At 36.9% G+C, this 18,274-nt stretch overlaps 1 protein-coding gene and 1 pseudogene across 2 annotated transcripts in view; one reads left to right on the top strand and one right to left on the bottom strand.

The window, feature by feature from the left end:
- LOC125108400 (E3 SUMO-protein ligase RanBP2) overlaps positions 1–18,274 on the bottom strand; it is an 80,938-nt gene that overhangs the window by 52,074 nt on the left and 10,590 nt on the right. For both annotated transcript variants that reach the window (XM_047744164.1, XM_047744165.1), the window contains exons 2-4: positions 3,206–3,273; positions 1,839–1,950; positions 1,220–1,372 (exon numbers count right to left, since the gene is read on the bottom strand). In XM_047744164.1, coding sequence (XP_047600120.1) covers positions 1,220–1,372; positions 1,839–1,950; positions 3,206–3,273 — 333 coding nt within the window. The remainder of the gene's footprint in view (positions 1–1,219; positions 1,373–1,838; positions 1,951–3,205; positions 3,274–18,274) is intronic.
- LOC125108816 (40S ribosomal protein S15-like) lies at positions 3,699–14,083 on the top strand (annotated as a pseudogene).

Here is an 18,274-nt window from a genome sequence, read left to right as displayed (position 1 = left end):
GAGAGAGGGAGAGAGAGCGAGCACAGGCAGACAGAATGGCAGGCAGAGGCAGAGGGAGAAGCAGGCTCCCCGACGAGCAAGGAGCCCGATGTGGGACTCGATCCCAGGACGCTGGGATCATGACCTGAGCCGAAGGCAGCTGCTTAACCAACTGAGCCACCCAGGTGTCCCAGACTCTACTTTTAGATGACAGGTCTTAAAAACCTGCGTAATAACCCTAAATTGCCATCCCTTTCACCCAATGAAGCAAAAATTTTGTATCAGACAGAGCTCAATTTAAATCCTAACCCTACCATCTAGCTATAAAAATGTAAAATCCCTATATTAATGATTTCATAAGGGTAAATGATGCCATTTATAAAACATAATAGTGCCTAATAAAGCATATACTTGGAAACGTTTTGAAGAAAAAAATTTTGTTCTGCAATTTCTTATAGATATAATTAACATATAACATTGTATTATTTAAGGTATACAACAATTTAAGGCATATATATAGTGACATGATTTCCACAATAAGGTTACATCCATCACTTCACGTGGTTATAAATTATTCTTTTCTGGATGTACCTGGGGGCTGCCTTCAACTCAGGTCATGATCCCAGAGTTGTGGGATCAAGCCCTGAGTCAGGTTCCCTGCTTGGCAAGGACTCTGCTTGTCCCTCTGCCTCTGCCCCTCCCCCCAGCTTGTGAGTCAGCGCTCTCTCTCTGTCTGAAATAAATAAAATCTTTATTTTTTTTTAATATTTTATTTATTTGACAAAGATCACAAGTAGGCAGAGAGGCAGGCGGGGTGAGGGGGTGAAGCAGGCTCCCCCCTGAACAGAGAGCCTAATGCGAGGTCAATCAAAGGACCTGACCTGAGCTGAAAGCAGAGGCCTTAACACACCAAGCCACCCAGGCACCCTTCAAATAAATAAAATCTTTAAAAAAAAATTATTTTTCTTATGATGAGAACTTTTAAGATCTACCTGCTCTCTTCACAGCTTTCAAATATACAATACAGTATGGTTAACAATAGTCACTATACTATACGTATCCCCAGAATTTATACACAGAAGTCTCTACCTTTTTACCACCTTCACCCATTTCCCACCAACTCCCACACATACTGGTTTAAGGTTTGCTACTGAAAAGTCATTTAAAATTCCAAATATTAGAAATGGCTGTGTCTTAAGTTTTCTCCAACAGTTTTTACTATGTTTTGTTCTGTTTTTACCTTCAGTTTATAAATTGCAGGACTTCCTGGGAAAAGTTTGGCTGCTCTTTCAACCCAGTATTTTGCTCTTCCATCAGTAACATCATTTTTACAAAGCAATTCTGCAATCTTCAAAACAAGATCTTTTTGTGTTGGGTTTAATTCCACCGAACGCTGACACCAGAAAAGAAATAATAAGTTAGGATTCCTAAAGTACCTACGCTCCCATATAAAAGTTAAAAATTCATCGCTGTCCACCTTAAAAATTTTTCCCAAAGACAACATGGTATTTCAAAGTTGTTTAAGTCAAACTTAAAGTGTACTGAAATATTTTGCAGATGAATTAAGTAAAAATTATGTTTTTATCAGGTAAGTGCTCCCAAAAAAGAAAGAAAACCACACTCATAAGAACAGCATTTCTGGGTGTTAATCCTCTTTTACAAGTGCTAACTTAATGATTAAATTACAGTGTATTTTGAGCCAAATAATTTAAGATCTAATCTGTGTTAATAGTATTATCATACCAATGCTTATTTTCATAACATCCATAAAATATATTTGAATTATTTATTATACAAATTACTCTGGGTATCATGGGTGTGACTGTGCAAAGGCTATATTTTAATCTTAAATGCTTTACCTTGTAACATTCAACAGCTTTGTCTATATTTTCCTCCACTTCATGAAGAAGACCAAGAAATCGGTGAGCTTTGGGATCTCTTTCTTGCACATTAATATATGCAGTTATATATCTGTTTTAAAATAATAATACAAAAATAATCTTCAAATTATAACATTCAGAACTGTATTTAATTCCAACCTGAAGAGTACATCTTAAACCAAAGCAAACACTAAACTAATCCACACTGTTATTCTCATTATTGACTACCACTATTTACTTAAACTAGAATATGCAAAAAACTCTAAAGTATCGATAAAAAGAATAAACACATACATACAAAATTGACAATATACTTATTTTACCATTAACTACTACATTTACCAAATGTTTTTTCTAATGCTACCCATACATAAGAAATGAACACATAAATTGCTTTTCCCCGATATTTCAATAAAGCACTAAAAAGTTTTACAGAAATTAGAAAAAGATTATAGTAAATATTTACCTTTTCTTATTGTACTATTCACCTTTTAAACAAGAAAGTAATATCTAATAATAGTACTGTTCCCAGCTAAAACAGAGCAGAGGAAAAATTACTAAATAAACTAACAAACGTAGGTAATATCCATTTCTTAAATCAAGTTAACAGCTAAAAAATAAGCATCTTCTGGGCTCAATAAATATTATATATAAATATATACATAAGCAATAAATATATCTATATATACACCAAAAACCAAAACTGGAGGGAAAAGGGTCATATTAAAAAGGAACAAGGTTGACAGTCCCATTGCTGCTAGTTAAATAAAGGTGTTATTATTTTCCTTACCTATCAGCATTTTCATCTTCCCATAAATGTCTTTAACCTGTCTGCTCGCCTCCCTCCTAATTTCCCACACTCTAAATCAGGAAATCAGACCACTGAACTTCTTGGCCTTAGGAGATGAGACAAAGCCTCAGACTGTTATCTATTGAGTCAAAGATCTTTTACACAAGCTATTCTCCTGTCCAGAAATCACAGTTTAATTTTGTATTCACTGGTATTTTTCCAGCTGATTAAAGTACCAGATATCTAACCAGGAAGAAATTTAAAACAGCATGGTTCTCTTTTATTCCTTATAAGTGTTTTAAGCCTAATGATTTCTTGCCCTAAGTATAAACAAGCGGCATGCATGCAGAAAATACTCATTCTAGGCTCAATCTCCATGGAATTGAAGCTAGATCTTTGTATCAGTCTGGAGTGATATAATACCTTATTTCCAGGACATACATAGGAAGAACTGCTAAAAAAACATATTATTTTCACCCATTTCAAGTAAGAATACCCGGATGGAGGTGAGGAATGACTTTAGAAAACTAAAGCATGTTTACAGTTTGGTACTTACTTTTTAGCAAGATCATATTCTTTAACTTCATAATACAGCTTTGCAAAATAGAATCCTTTCATTGACTTCTAAAAAAAAAATTAAGAGTTCTTTTAATTTTCCATATTTTAAATTTTGTAAAGTATTCATAGAACCAAAAATCTGCCCTAATAAGGTTAGTATTAACATACTTGATTCTTGTTCACCTAAAAGGTATGAAAAAAAACTGCCTGCAGAAATGGACATATATCGTAAAAATCATGATTCCATGTTTTATAATTCTCATCATAAAACTAAAAATAAATTTAAGAACAGCAGGACAAGACATCAGAAATTAAGAATTTATAACAGCAAGAAAGCTGAAAAAACATGTGGTGCCACTCTCTCACTTTACAGATAACTAAACAGATGGAAACCTGCTTTCTTAGGGGAGGCAAGGTATACTAAAAACTTCTCTTGCCATATTCAAGTCTTTATGGGGAAAAATAAGGAAGTACTTCCAACCCATTAAAGCATGGAGGACTCCCCGGTCCAGGTACTGTTTGTTGTTCTCTCTACAGATCAGTGTTTTACACTCAAGGAATTAAAAAGGTAGAAATAAAAGTTGAATACTTCCAGTAATAAACCAAGTCCACACCCTGGCTCTTTTATTTCCGTAAGTTCCAAAGTTTAAGATCCTGGGACACACCAGGTTCTACCATACACACATGATAAGGGTACACAGCCATCAAACATAATTTTTGAAAATTATACAAGGACACAGAAAAAAAACAATATATTAATTGAAAAAAGAAGTCTACAAAGCAGTATGTTTTCATTTACTCATTTGATTTCTTTAAAAATGCAGATTTAGGATTTGTGTGCCTGCTATCATTCACCAAGCACTGGGGCACCAGTAGGACACACAAAAAATCTCTGTCTTCAAGAGGCCTGCATTTTAGAAGGTGACAAGCAAACCATTACCTACATAGGAGCAGAAAAGAGTGCTATTTTATAATATTTCATCAATTTTTTTCAGTACACCATATTTCGACAAAGCTAGAATCACTATATATCTCACAAATCACAGGAATCCTAACACTGCTGCCTGTTCAGTTGGCAGTGTTTCTTCTTTCTTAGCTGGTAATGGTGGTGGGGCACAATGGCATCATATGTTCTATAAAATAAGAGTTGTTGGGAAACGTCTTACTAAGGGGATATTTGATCAGATACCTAATGAGGTGAAGAAGTGATTATCTAGGGTAGACTAGAGAGCAGATGGACTGTTTGCCCACTGTTAACTATGTTTCAATTTTTCCTTTTTAATCAAACCTACAGAAAACACTCTTAATCACACTCATCTTCTTAAAATATTCTTCTCAATGACTTCAAAGACACCATGCTCTCTAGTTTAACTTCCACCTTAGTGGCCATTCCTTCTCAGGCTCTTCCTTACACTGACTTCCCCACGAACCAGTCCTAAATCCTCTTCTCTTTCAGATCTCCTCTGTGTCAAATACTGAATCTCACCTATGATTACTGACAGTATATTAACTCTCAAATATGTATCTTTGGTTCTCACTTTTCCTAAGCTCTAAACTTATGTGCAAAATATCATCACCAAAATCTGTCAGTTCTACCTTCTACATTACCTCAATCCACCCATTTTTTTACATCTCTGTTGCTATTACCAAAGTCCAACTCTGCTATGATTTCCCTCTAGGACTTCTGAAAAGGCTAATTCCTTCCTGTTTCCCTCTATGTATTTTTCCTCCCATCTAATTCATTCACCAAAGGGGTATCATTTCAAACATAAGACAAACCATGTTACGCTACTGCTTAAAATTTAAAATCCTTCTATGGCTTCCATTATGCTTTGAAAATACCCAAATTTCTCACCAAAGGCTAGCATAACATGGACTTTACTTCACCTGGCCCTTGCATACTATAGGTTAGCCAGTGACTAAAACCAGAATGCATCTCTACAACTGGGGCAGCCCTGGGGACTCTGTTTTAAACAGGCCAACAGCCGGTATTGATATGATATGATTTCTATCCATCACTTTCAATATCAGAGTGAGAAATTCAATGAATGTACGTAAATGAAAGAGAAACTATGGTTCCCTTAAACAAACGCCTCATCATCTAGAGACACATGTGAATGAACAAACAAGATTCTCACTATCCTAGTGAAACCACAACTAAGGGGAAATGAGCTTGAGAGAATCACCTGACCAAAACAAAACAGAAATCCCTACTAAGCAAGACTCTAGTCTGGCACAGTGAAACAGTTAAGTATCGAATAAATGGAAGGCTCCCCATGCCCCACACTTCCCTCTCACCTCCCCCTACATCTTGGGGAGGCAGGGTTGGGTCCAGTATATCTGTTAAAAATGTAACAGGTATTCTAAGTCAAGTGAGTAGAAAAAAATTCCAGGGAAGCAAAAGGGGAAAAAAAATCTACATTTTCAGTAGGAATACAGACCCAGAAAAGTGGGGTCTCCCAATCCTTCTGATTTTAAGTTTTGAGCAGATGTCAGAAGAGTCACCATACTGACTTTGGGCACTCAAGTCCTCAGAAACCTCACTTTTTGGTCCTTGATGTCACTTCATCATATCTTTGTGAAGCAGAATTCACCTATCACTGGATTTCTTCACTCACTAATGGCTAGGTTTACTTAACTTAGATCTTCACCCCACATGAGCTGGGTTTAGACCTTCATGAGACTAGCCGGTTTTACTCTGATAATGGATTGTCTCCATAATAATCCTGCTCAGTACAAGAGAAACCACAGTTCAAACACTGACTGCCTGCATGAGTTTGCCTGATGAACAATTAAGTCAAAGCCAACACCTAGGCAGGACAATGCAGCAGCAAAGTGGTATTTCAGATAGTTCTGAATAGCATTCTCCCGCTATCATACTAAAGTATGCTTGCTTCATTATTTCTCACAAAATCCTGTTAATTTCCTTCACTGAATTTATACAGTTTGTAAGTATTTTTGTTTGTATAGCTATCTATCCCTCAAAACTGTAAGGCTTGGGGCGCCTGGGTGACTCAGTGGGTTAAAGCCTCTGCCTTCGTCTCGGGTCATGATCCCAGGGTCCTGGGATCAAGCCCCACATCAGGCTCTCTGCTGAGTAGACAGCCTGCTTCCCCTCCTCTCCGTGTCTGCCTCTCTGCCTGCTTGTGATCTCTGTCCGTCAAATAAATAAATAAATAAATAAATAAATAAATAAATAACTTAAAAAAAAAAAAAACTGTAAGGCTCCACTGAAGTAAGACCCTGTGGTTTGCCCACCACCATGGAACCAGGAACATTAACTGGCAGATGTTACATATTCACTATTTACTGAAATACACATAAATTTGTGTACCATTATTTCCTAATAAATTTCTAAAAACTAAATAACTAGTTCAAAGAATACAACTAGTTCAAAGAATATTTAAATATCTGAACCATTTACTATAATGACAGTAGAGTTTATAGCACAGTTTATAGTTTATATGCCAGTATGGTTTATAGCAATCTACTTCTCCACTCAGCATTTGAATGCCTCAGAGTATATACTCCTCAAAATTAATTAATTTTTCCCATTTCTTCAATCACTGCCAACTTGGTAAGCAGAAGAAGTACCACTAAGTCAACCTGGCATTTCTCTGATTGATAAGACCAATTTTTAATATTCACACTGAAATATTCAGAGTATAAATTCTCTATTAATATACTATGGCCATTCCCAACTTTCAAAGGGCACAGAAAAGATTCTCTTGCTAATTTTTAAGGGTTCTTAACCATACTGACATCTGAGAGTTTTTTGAAGCCAAGAGTCAGGGGTCCAACCAAGTGCACCACCCAGAAGCCCCTTAGGGCTTTCTGCAGCTTTCCCAAATTGTCATTTATCTGTGTTTATGTGTTTGTGAAATAAAGCTTCAATTTTTATGCAGTAAAAACTATCTTTACTGGTTCTTTTTTTCAGATTATATGGTATAAAAGGTCTTTCTCATTTGAGTTGAAAACTCATCTGTATTTTCTTTCAGTTTCTCTAAAATTACTTTTAAGTCAAACTTGTTTTGGTAAATAATGAAGGCAAGAACCCTATTTTTTAAAAATAAATGGTTAAACCCAAAAAAATCATTAAACAAAATGTCAATTGTTTAAGCAACATCTACTGTATAATCCATATTTTCTCCATTGCTTTGGAATGTCACTTTGCAATGTCACATAAATCTATGTTATGGCATCTTAACTTAAAACCCCTTTCTCCTACTATACTTCTTAGTCCTCACCAAAGAAGGTGTTAAATAAGCAGATATGTTTTAAGTCATAAAAGCATACATGAAGATTAAAAAAATTTAAAATTACAGAAAAGTATAAAGTTGACAAGACATACACACACACACACAAAAATCTTTTGTTTGTATCTTACACTACTTCCTCTCTTAAGGAACCAATACTGCTAAATAATTTTCACAAGGTCTGACTGACAAAGTGAGGGAAGACATAGGGCAATAATGGGACACAGATGTGGATAGTTATTTAGGGCAAACAAGAGCACGAATGTGTTTTCAGGCTAAGGAAAAACAGCCAGCTGTTTCAGAAAACAGCCAGTTTTCTGAAAGAAAAGGGGGAAATAAGGACTTAGGAAACTGAAAGGGGTAACAAGAAAAGATGTCAGGGTAGTACCTTGAAAAGGAAATTTACAGCTGACAGAAGAATGAATAGGACCTGGTGGTTCACTGCCAACAGTCTCAGTTTACCAATGACGAAGTGAGGTAGTTTGTTGAGTAAACGTGTGAAGAATTTGAGGTGCACAGTGAAATTCTAAAACAGAGGCTGAAAAGAGTAAGTGATCAAGGACAGGTGCAAGGCCCACAAATAAATGTTCACCTATACAGTCACATAATCTCCAACAAGGGTGCTAACAACACTCAATGGAGAAAAGACTGTTTTCAACAAATGGTGCTGGGAAAACTGGATACTCATATGCAAATGAGTAAAGCCGGACCCTTACTTTACACCATCTGCAAAAATGAACCCCAAATGAATTAAAGACCTAAAACTAAGATCCAAAACTATAAAACTCCTAAGAAAACATAGGGGAAAAACTATATTTGATTAAGCAATATATTTCTTGGGATTGACACCAAACACATGGGAAACCAAGTAAAAATAGAAATAAATCAAACTTAAAAACTTTTGTATATCAAAGGACACAATCAATAGGGTAAAAAAGTCAACCTATAGAATGGGAGTAATATGTGCAGACCATACAGCTGATAAAGGATTAATATCTAGGATATAGTAAAAAAAAAAAACACACACTCCTACAATTCAATAATAAAAAAATCAAATAACCCAACTAGAAAACAGGCAAAAGACTTTATAATAGACATTACTCCAAAAATGACATATGAATTCCTAAAAGCACATAAAGAGCTGCTCAACATCACCAATCAAGGAAATGGAAATCAAAATCACCATGGGAGGGGCGCCTGGGTGGCTCAGTGGGTTAAGCCTCTGCCTTTGGCTCAGGTCGTGATCTCAGGATCCTGGGACAGCACTCCGCATCGTCTCTCTGCTCAGTGGGGAGCCCGCTTTCCCCTCTCTCTCTCTGCCTGCCTTTCTGCCTACTTGTGATCTCTGTCTGTCAAATAAATAAGTAAAATCTTAAAAAAAAAAAATCACCATGGGATACCACTTTATATCCACTAGAATGGCTACCATGCAAAAAGGAAAAAAAAAATGAAAATGAAAAAAAAAATGAAAATAACAAGTGTATGGAAAAGTTGGAACCCTTGTGTATCGTTAGTGTAAATGTAAAACGGTGCAATCATTATGGAAACAATATGGTAGTTCCTCACAAAAGTAAAATTTAAACTACCATATAATCCAGCAATCCAATTTCTGGGTATATAACCAAAAGATGAACAAATGAATGTAAACAGAGAGATAAAAATTGTAAGCACAAAAAGAAATGCTAGAGATCAAAAACATTATCATAGAGGGGCGCCTGGGTGGCTCAGTGGGTTAAGCCGCTGCCTTCGGCTCAGGTCATGATCTCAGGGTCCTGGGATCGAGTCCCGCGTCGGGCTCTCTGGTCAGCAGGGAGCCTGCTTCTCTCTCTCTCTGCCTGCCTCTCTGTCTACTCATGATCTCTCTCTGTCAAATAAATAAACAAACAAACAAACAAAAAAAAACATTATCATAGAAATGAAGAAAGCCTTTGATGGGCTTACTAATAACCTGAACATGGCTGAAGTAAAAATCTCCAAACTTGAGGCTATCTCAAAAAAATCTACAAAACTGAAAAGCAAAGAGAAAAAAAGATAAAGACAAACAAAACAAAATATCCAAGAACTGTGGAATAACTACAAAAGGAATAACATCCATGAAATAAGACTAAAAAGAAAGAGAAAAGATGAAGGAACTGGAGAAATATCTGAAACAATAATTACTATGAAATTCCCCCAACTTAATGTTACACAAAAACCCAAAAATCCAGAAAGCTCAGATCTAGCATGCTCAGAGAGCATCGAGCAGAATAAATGACAATAATAATAATAATAATATACTTACACATATCCTATTCCAACTACTGAAAATAGAAGACAAATGACAGAACGTGGAGAGAAAAAAAAAAAAACCTCTCCTATGACAGGAGCAAAAGTAAAAAATCACATTTAACTTCTCAAAAATCATGCAAGCAAAAGAGTGGAGTGAAATATTTAAAGTTGAGAGAAAAAACAGCCAACCTAGAGAGAAAAAACAGCCAACCTAGAGTTGAGAGAAAAAACAGCCAACCTAAGTGGAGTGAAATATTTAAAGTTGAGAGAAAAAACAGCCAACAGTACTCTATAAGAAATGGGAGAAATAGGGGCGCCTGGGTGCTCAGTGGGTTAAAGCCTCTGCCTTCAGCTCAGGTCATGATCCCAGGGTCCTGGGATCGAGCCCCACATCGGGCTCTCTGCTCAGCAGGGAGCCTGCTTCCTCCTCTCTCTGACTGTCTCTCTGCCTGCTTGTAATCTCTGTCTGTCAAATAAATAAATAAAATCTTTAAAAAAAAAAAAAAAAGAAATGGGAGAAATATTTTCTCAGACAAACAAAATTGAAGGAATTTGTTACCAGTACAACAGCCTTACAAAAGATGTTGATAATTTAGAGGAAAAAAAAATGATACAGATGAGAAATTCACATCTATGTAAAATATATATATATGAAAGTAAAATAAAAACAATTATTTGTCTTTCTCTTAACTGATCTAACATATACCAGTTGTTCAAAACAATACCAACACGTATTTCCATTATGTATGAGAAATGTATACAAAATTTCGATGTTTACATACATGCTCATGTATTTTATATAAAAGTAAAATATGTGATGGCAATGACACAAAAAAAGGAAAATTTAAGATTACTTTATTATGAGGTACTCACATTACCCATGAAGTACTGTAGTATTATTTGAAAGTAGACCTTGATTAGTTGTAAATGTATACTGCAAACTCTAAGGAAACCACTAAGCAAGTTAAAAAAAAAAAAAAAGCTTAATATGCTAAAAAAGGAGCAAAATTGGAGTCACAGAAAATTCTAAGTGAAAACCAGGGAAGGCAGAAAAAGAACGGAAGACAAAAATATGTGAAGAACTAGGACAACAGAAAATAGCAATAAATATGATAGCTCTTAACACAACCATATCAATATTAACTAGAACATCAATGGTAGACATCTACCAATAGATAATTTTAATCCACAATGACAATGTCTAAGGTTAACTATATGTTGCCTACAGGAAACCCCAATTAAATACGAAAACAGATTAAAGGTAAATGGCTGAAAAAAAGAAAACACTAACTCAAAAAGATATATGCATCCCCAAGTTCACTGAAGCATTACTTACAACTGCCAAGACATGAAAACAACCTACGTGTCCACTAACAGATGAATAAAGAAAATGTGGCACATATATACAACAGAATATATTCTAACCATAAAAATATGAAATCCTGCCATCTGCAATAACATGAGTCGATTTCAAGGGCATTACATTAAATGAAATAAGTCAGAGAATGACAAATACAGCATGATTTCCCTTATATGTGCGGAATTTCAAAAAACAAAAACAAAACAAAGACTCAAGATCACAGATAGAAAAAAAATTGGTGGTTGCCAGAGTTGGGAGGGTAGGCAAAAATGGGATTGAGCCAGGCATGGGGCTCCTTGCTGAGGAGGGATCCTGCTTCTCCCTCTGCCTGCATGTCCCCTGCTTGTGCTCTCTAGTACACACTCTTTCTCTGCCAAATAAATAAATAAAATCTTAAAAAAAAAAAAAAAAATGCAGACAAGAAATAGATTACCTAAATAGGACTATATCTATTAAAGAAATTGAATAAATAATAATCTTCCAAGACTAAAAAGCACCAGGTTCACTGAAGTCTACCAAACTTAATGAAAAAGAAATTATACCAATTCTCTACACTCTTCCAGAAGATATAAGCAAATAAAATAACTCTTAATTCCTCCAATGAGACTAGCATTATCGTAATACCAAAACCAGACAAAAACATTACAAGGAAACTACAGACAAGCATCACTCACAAATACAGCTACAAAAGGTCCTCAACAGAATATTAGCAAACCAAATTCAACAATGTATAAAAAAGAATTATACGCCAAAACCAAGTGGGGATTTATCCCAGGTATGCAAGGTTGGTTCAACTTTTAAAAATGAATTAATATAATCCATCACATCAACAACTTAAAAAAAAAAAATTCATGATCACATTAATACATGTAGAAAAACATTTGACAAAAACTCCACACCCATTCACAATAAAACAAGCAACAAAAACAATGCTCCATAAACCAGGAATAGAGGCAAATTCCTCAACTTAATAAAGAATATGTACAAAAGCAAACATCATACTTAACGGTAAGGAACTCAAAAGTTTTCTCACTGAGATCAGGAACAAGGCAAGGATGTCCCCTCTCATCAAGGATGTCCCTTTACATCATCATAGTGGAAGTCCTAGCTAATACAGTAACAGAAGAAAAAAAAAAAAAGAAAAAAGAAACGAAACACAGGTTGGAAAGGAAAAAATAAAACTACATTTGCAGACGACATGACTGTCCACATAGAAATCCAAAACAACTGATGAAAAAATCCTGGAAATAATAAGCAAGTTTGAAGAATAATAGGGTAATACAAAAAAATCAATCACTTTCCTATATACCAGCAATGAACAAGATGAATTTGAAATATGAAACACAGTATCACTTACATTAGCACCCCTAAAAAGGAAATGAAGGTGATCCCTGAACATTGTGGGAGGTGGGGGTGCCATCCTTCTGCACAGTTGAAAATCCATATATAATTTTTGACTCCCCCAAAAACCTAACTACTAAAAGCCCGCTATTAATTAAAAGCCTTACTATTAACAAAGAAGACAATTAACACACAGTCTGTACATGATACTATATGCTACATTCTTAAAATAAAGCTAGAGAAAAAAATTAAATCATAAGGAAAAAAGTCATAAGGAAGATGAAATTACATTAATACCCTACTGTATTTATTTTTAAAAAATGGCACAGAAGTGGACACGTGCTGTTTAAACCCTGTTTTCTTTTTTTTTTTTTTAAACCCTGTTTTCACACATTAAGTATAGTTGTAAACCTAACAAGATATGTGTAAGAAAAAAATATATATATAAGATCTGTAAGAGAGTAACTACAAAACTCTGATGAATGAAATCAAAGAACTAGGGGCACCTGGGTGGCTCAGCTGTTTAAGTGACTGCCTTCAGCTCAGGTCATGATCCTGCAGTTCCAGGATCAAGTCCCCCATCAGGCTCCCTGCTCAGCAGGGAGTCTGCTTCTCCCCTCTGACCCTCCCCCTTCTCAAGCTCTCTCTCTCTTTCTCATTCTCTCTCTCAAATAAATAAAATCTTTTAAAAAAGAAAGATATCAAAGAACTAAATAACTGAAAATATTCCATGTTCATGGACAGAAGATCTGATCTTAACAAGATGTCAGTTTTTCCAAACTTCACCTACAGATTCAGTGCAATCCCAAGAACTGGGACGCCTGGGTGGCTCAGTTGGTTAAGCAGCTGCCTCCGGCTCAGGTCATGATCCCGGCATCCTGGGATGGAGTCCCACATCAGGCTCCTTGCTTGGTGGGGAGCCTGCTTCTCCCTCTACCTCTGCCTGCCATTCTGTCTGCCTGTGCTTGCTCTCTCTCCTTCTCTCTCTGACAAATAAATAAAAAATCTTAAAAAAAACCCAAGAACTTATTTTGTGGATATCAACAAAGTGATTCTAAAGTTTATTGACAGAGGCAAAAAAAACCCCAGAGTTGCAAAATATTGAAGAAAAAAATTAGGACTGACACTACCTGACTTCAATACTTACTATAAACCTAGACTAATCAAGACAATGTGGTATTAGGTGGTCCCTTCCAATTAGCTGATAATGTAGCAGAAGTGGAGCAGAAAAAGCGCACCTTCCATAAGTTCACCTACCCTGGCATGGACCTCAACCAGCTGCTGGATGTGTCTTAAAAGCCATTAGTGCAGCTGTACAGTGCCTGGCAGCAGTAGGGGCTCAGCTGGGGTTTGTGGAGGAAACAACATTCAGTGCTGAAGCATGTGTCCAAGGCCAAAGAGGCTCCCCTGATGGAAAAGGTGGTTAAGATGAACCTGTGGGACACGTTCATCCTGCCTGAGGGTGGTGGGCAACATGGTGGGTGTCTACAATGGCAAGACCTTCAAATAGGAGGAAACCAAGTCCAAGATGACTGGCCACTATCTGGGTGAGCTCTCCATTACCTTCAAGGCTGCGAAGCACAGCAGGCTTGGTATTGAGACCACCCACTCCTCTACTTCATCCCTGGTAAGCAGCCTGTTCCGCCAATAAAGGCACAGACTTCTCAAAAAAAAAAAAAAAAAAAGTATATTAGCAAAATCAAAAACAAAAACAAAAGTATACTAGCAAAAATATAAACAAAATGGATGCATATAAATATAGTTAACTGATTTCTGACAAAAGAGCAAGGGCAATATAGTGGAGGCAAAATACTCTTTCAACAAAGAGTACTGGAATAATTGACATCCACACACAAAACCATAATAAAAATAATAACAACAACACAGACCTCATACCCTTGCAAAATTTAATGGAAAATGGATCACAAACCTAAATGGAAACATAAAACTATAAAATTTCTAGGAGATAATGGGGAAAAAATCTAAATGACCTCAGGTTTGGTGATGACTTTTTAATATACAACACCAACAGGATAACCCATGAAAGAACTGATATGCTATATTTCATTAAAATTAAGAATTTCTGGGCGCCTGGGTGGCTCAGTGGGTTTAAGCCGCTGCCTTCGGCTCAGGTCATGATCTCAGGGTCCTGGGATCGAGTCCCACATTGGGCCCTCTGCTCAGCAGGGAGCCTGCTTCCCTCTGTCTCTCTGCCTGCCTCTCTACTTGTGATCTCTCTCTGTCAAATAAATAAATAAAATCTTTAAAAAAAAAAAAAAAAAAAAAGAATTTCTGTTCTGGGGGCACCCAGGTGGCTTACTCATTAACCATCTGCCTTCGGCTCAGGTCATGATCCCAGGGTCCTGGGATGGAGCCCTGCATCAAGCTCCCTGCTCAGCAGGAAGCCTATTTCTCCCTCTCCCTGCTTGTGTTCCCTCTCTTCGCTGTGTCTCTGTCAAATTAAAAAAAAAAAAAAAAAAATCTTAAAAAAAAAGAAAAACTTCTGCTCTGCAAAAGACACTGTCAAAAGAATGAAGACAAACCACAGAATGGAAAAAATATTTGCAAGAGAAACATTTGAGAAAGGACTATTACCCAAAATACACTAATTTTAATAAGAAGAAAATGAGATTTAAAAATGAATCAATGGGGGTGCCTGGGTGGCTCAGTGGATTAAAGCCTCTGCCTCCGGCTTGGGAGCCTGCTTCCCCCTCTTTGCCTGGCTCTCTGCCTACTTGTGATCTCTGTCTGTCAAATAAATAAAAAAAAAATCTTTGAAAAAAAATAAAAAAGAATCAATGATCTGAACACATCACCAAAAAAAAAAAAGTAATAATAATACAGACAGAAAATAAGTATATAAAAAAATTCACATTGAGGGGCGCCTGGGTGGCTCAGTGGGTTAAGCCGCTGCCTTCGGCTCAGGTCATGATCTCAGAGTCCTGGGATCGAGCCCCGCATCGGGCTCTCTGCTCAGCAGGGAGCCTGCTTCCTCCTCTCTCTCTGACTGCCTCTCTGCCTGCTTATGATCTCTGTCTGTCAAACAAATAAATAAAATCTTTAAAAAAAAAAAAAAATTAAAAAAAAAAAAAAAAATTCACATTGATTTACCTGCAAATTAAAATAAGATACCATTACATATGTATCAGAATAGCCAATATCTAGAACACTTACAACACCAAGCAAGGCTGTGGTGTTACAGGAACTCTCATTCATTGCTGGTAGAAATGCAAAATAGTAGATACACTGTGAAAGACAGTTTGGCAGTTTCTTACAAAACTAAACATAGACATACACATGTACACACACACCCCCAAAATCTAAAAACCTAAACATACACTTAAATGATCTAGCAATAGTGTTCCTTGGTATTTACTCAGAAGAAGTGAGAACTTAAGTCACCCAAATTCCCTCATACAAAAGTTTTATAGTCAAATCTTTGAAGCAACCAAAATGTTCTTCAGTAGGTGAATGAATAAACTGTGGTATATGCAGTTAATAAGATATTATTCAGCACTTTAAAACAAATGAACTATCAAGCCATGAAGAGACAAAGAAAAGACTTATGTACACATTACTGAATGGAAAAAGCCAATGTGAAAAGGTTACATACTGTATGATTCCAACTATAAGATATTCTGAAAAAGGCAAAACTATGAGGACACAAAAGATTAGTGGTTGGGGTGCTTGGGTGACTCAGTGGGTTATGCCTCTGCCTTCAACTCAGGTCATGATCTCGGCATCCTGGGACTGAGTCTCATACTGGGCTCTCTGCTCAGTGGGGAGCCTGCTTCCCCATTTCTCTCTGCCTGCCTCTCTGCCTAGTTGTAATCTCTCTCTCTCTGTCAAATAAACAAATAAAATCATAAAAAAAATAAAAATAAAAAAGATTAGTGGTTGCCAGGGACTAGGGGTAAGGATGAATAGGCTGAGCACAGAGGATTTTTAGTACAATAAAACTACTCTGTGTGATACAATAATGGTAGATATACATTATTATATATTTGTCAAAACCCATAGATTATACAACACCATAAATGAACCCTAAAGGTAAACTACAGACTTTGGGTGCCAATGATATGTCAAAATACGTTCAACTGTAACAAGTATACCACTCTGTGGGGAATACTGATAACGGGTGAGGCCAAGCATTGTGTGCAGGCAGGGAGTTATGTGGGGAGTATCTGTACCTTCTCCACAATATTGCTGTGAACCTTAAGGTTGAGAAGAGGCCACAGGAAAGAAGGCAGGAATGGTCTGGGAGCAAAACAGACTGTGGCCATCCAAGGTTAGGAGGGAGACAGCACAGTCAGGGCAAGAAACTGATCATCACACCAAGGAGTCCACAGGGGTAAGATTAAGTCCCATAATACTTGGCTTTGAAAGCAAGAGAGGCCAAGGAATTTAAAAATCAGAGAGATCTGGCTCTGAGAGCCCAGAAGGCATACACAAAGCACAACAGCCTACAGAGATACAGCACAGAAGCAGCAACTTGAAAAATATCTGCGGTATACAGTGAGGAAGAGTTATTTACTCATCTCAGAGTGTGTCACAAAGAGGCAAGGGTAACAGGGAGTCCCCTCCAGTAACAAAGGAGGTACCAGGGGCCATTTCCCTCCAACGACCCCAGCATAAACACATGACCATCTCTGGGAAACACAGTGCTATTACATTCGCTACATAACTTGCTTATACCAACCAATGTTCCTTCCCCATGCCACCCCACGCTTCTGTGGACCTATCCTTCCCAGTCACACTTCCCTCAGTCTCAGCCCTGTCTGTGGGTACCTGCCCCAGAAGATCAGTGCAAACCCTGCCCACACCACATCTCTGACCCATGCATTTTTATCAGTTCAGCAGCAGTGGCAGCAGATCTCATTTCACAAAGAGCCCAGCATGTACCTCGCTAAAACATGGCCACCCCAGCAGGGAACAAACACTGCCCACAACAGGCAAAAAGAACCTCTAAAGATGACTGGACTACATCCAACATGCAGAGGAAACACTCCCTGAAGCACCAGGTCCTAGGAAACAGGAGACACTGCACTGCAAAGGCATTACATCCTCCTTTTCCTAAGGCATTACCTTCAAGAGTGGGAGACATAGCTGACTTTCCTAACACAAAGAAACAGAAAGTAGGGCAAAATAAGGAGACAGAGGAATAGGACTCAAATGAAAGAACAGGACAATAAACATAGGAAAACACCTAAGCAAAATGGATATAAATAATATACATGATAGAGAATTTAAAGTAATATTCATATAGATACTCCCTGGACATGAGAAAAGAGTGGAAGACATCAGTGAGACCCTTAAAGAGATACCCCCCCCCGCAAAAAAAAATAAAAAATAAATAAATAAATCCAGAGGTGAAGAATATAATAAATGAAATTAAAAATACACTTGGTGAAATAAATAGCAGGCTAGAAGAAGCAATGATGCTGAGCAAGTAAAAGAGAAAAAATCATGCAAATTGAGAATAAACTCAGGAAACTCAGTTACCCCACCAAATGTAATAATATCCACATTATAGGGATCCCAGAAGAAAAGGAGAGAGAAAAGGCGGCTGAAAATGTGTTTAAAGAAATAATAAGCTAAAAACTTTCCTATCTGGGGAAGGAAACAGATATCCAGATCAGGAGGCACAGGGATTTCCCCCCACCAAAAAAAAAAAAAAAAAAAAAAAAAAATCAACCAAAGATTATCTACACCAACACACATAGTAATTAAAATGGCAAAACATACTAATAAAGAAAAAAAAAATTTAAAGCAGCAAGAGAAAAGAAGAGAGTTACATACAAGGGAAACTCCATGAAGAGATCAGTGGATTTTTTTCAGCAGA

The sequence above is a fragment of the Lutra lutra genome, chromosome 9 (assembly GCF_902655055.1).
Source record: "Lutra lutra chromosome 9, mLutLut1.2, whole genome shotgun sequence".
In the NCBI taxonomy this organism is placed as follows: domain Eukaryota; kingdom Metazoa; phylum Chordata; class Mammalia; order Carnivora; family Mustelidae; genus Lutra; species Lutra lutra.
The sequence above is the reverse complement of the archived record's forward strand: the minus strand, read 5'-3'. Positions and strand labels throughout refer to the sequence as shown.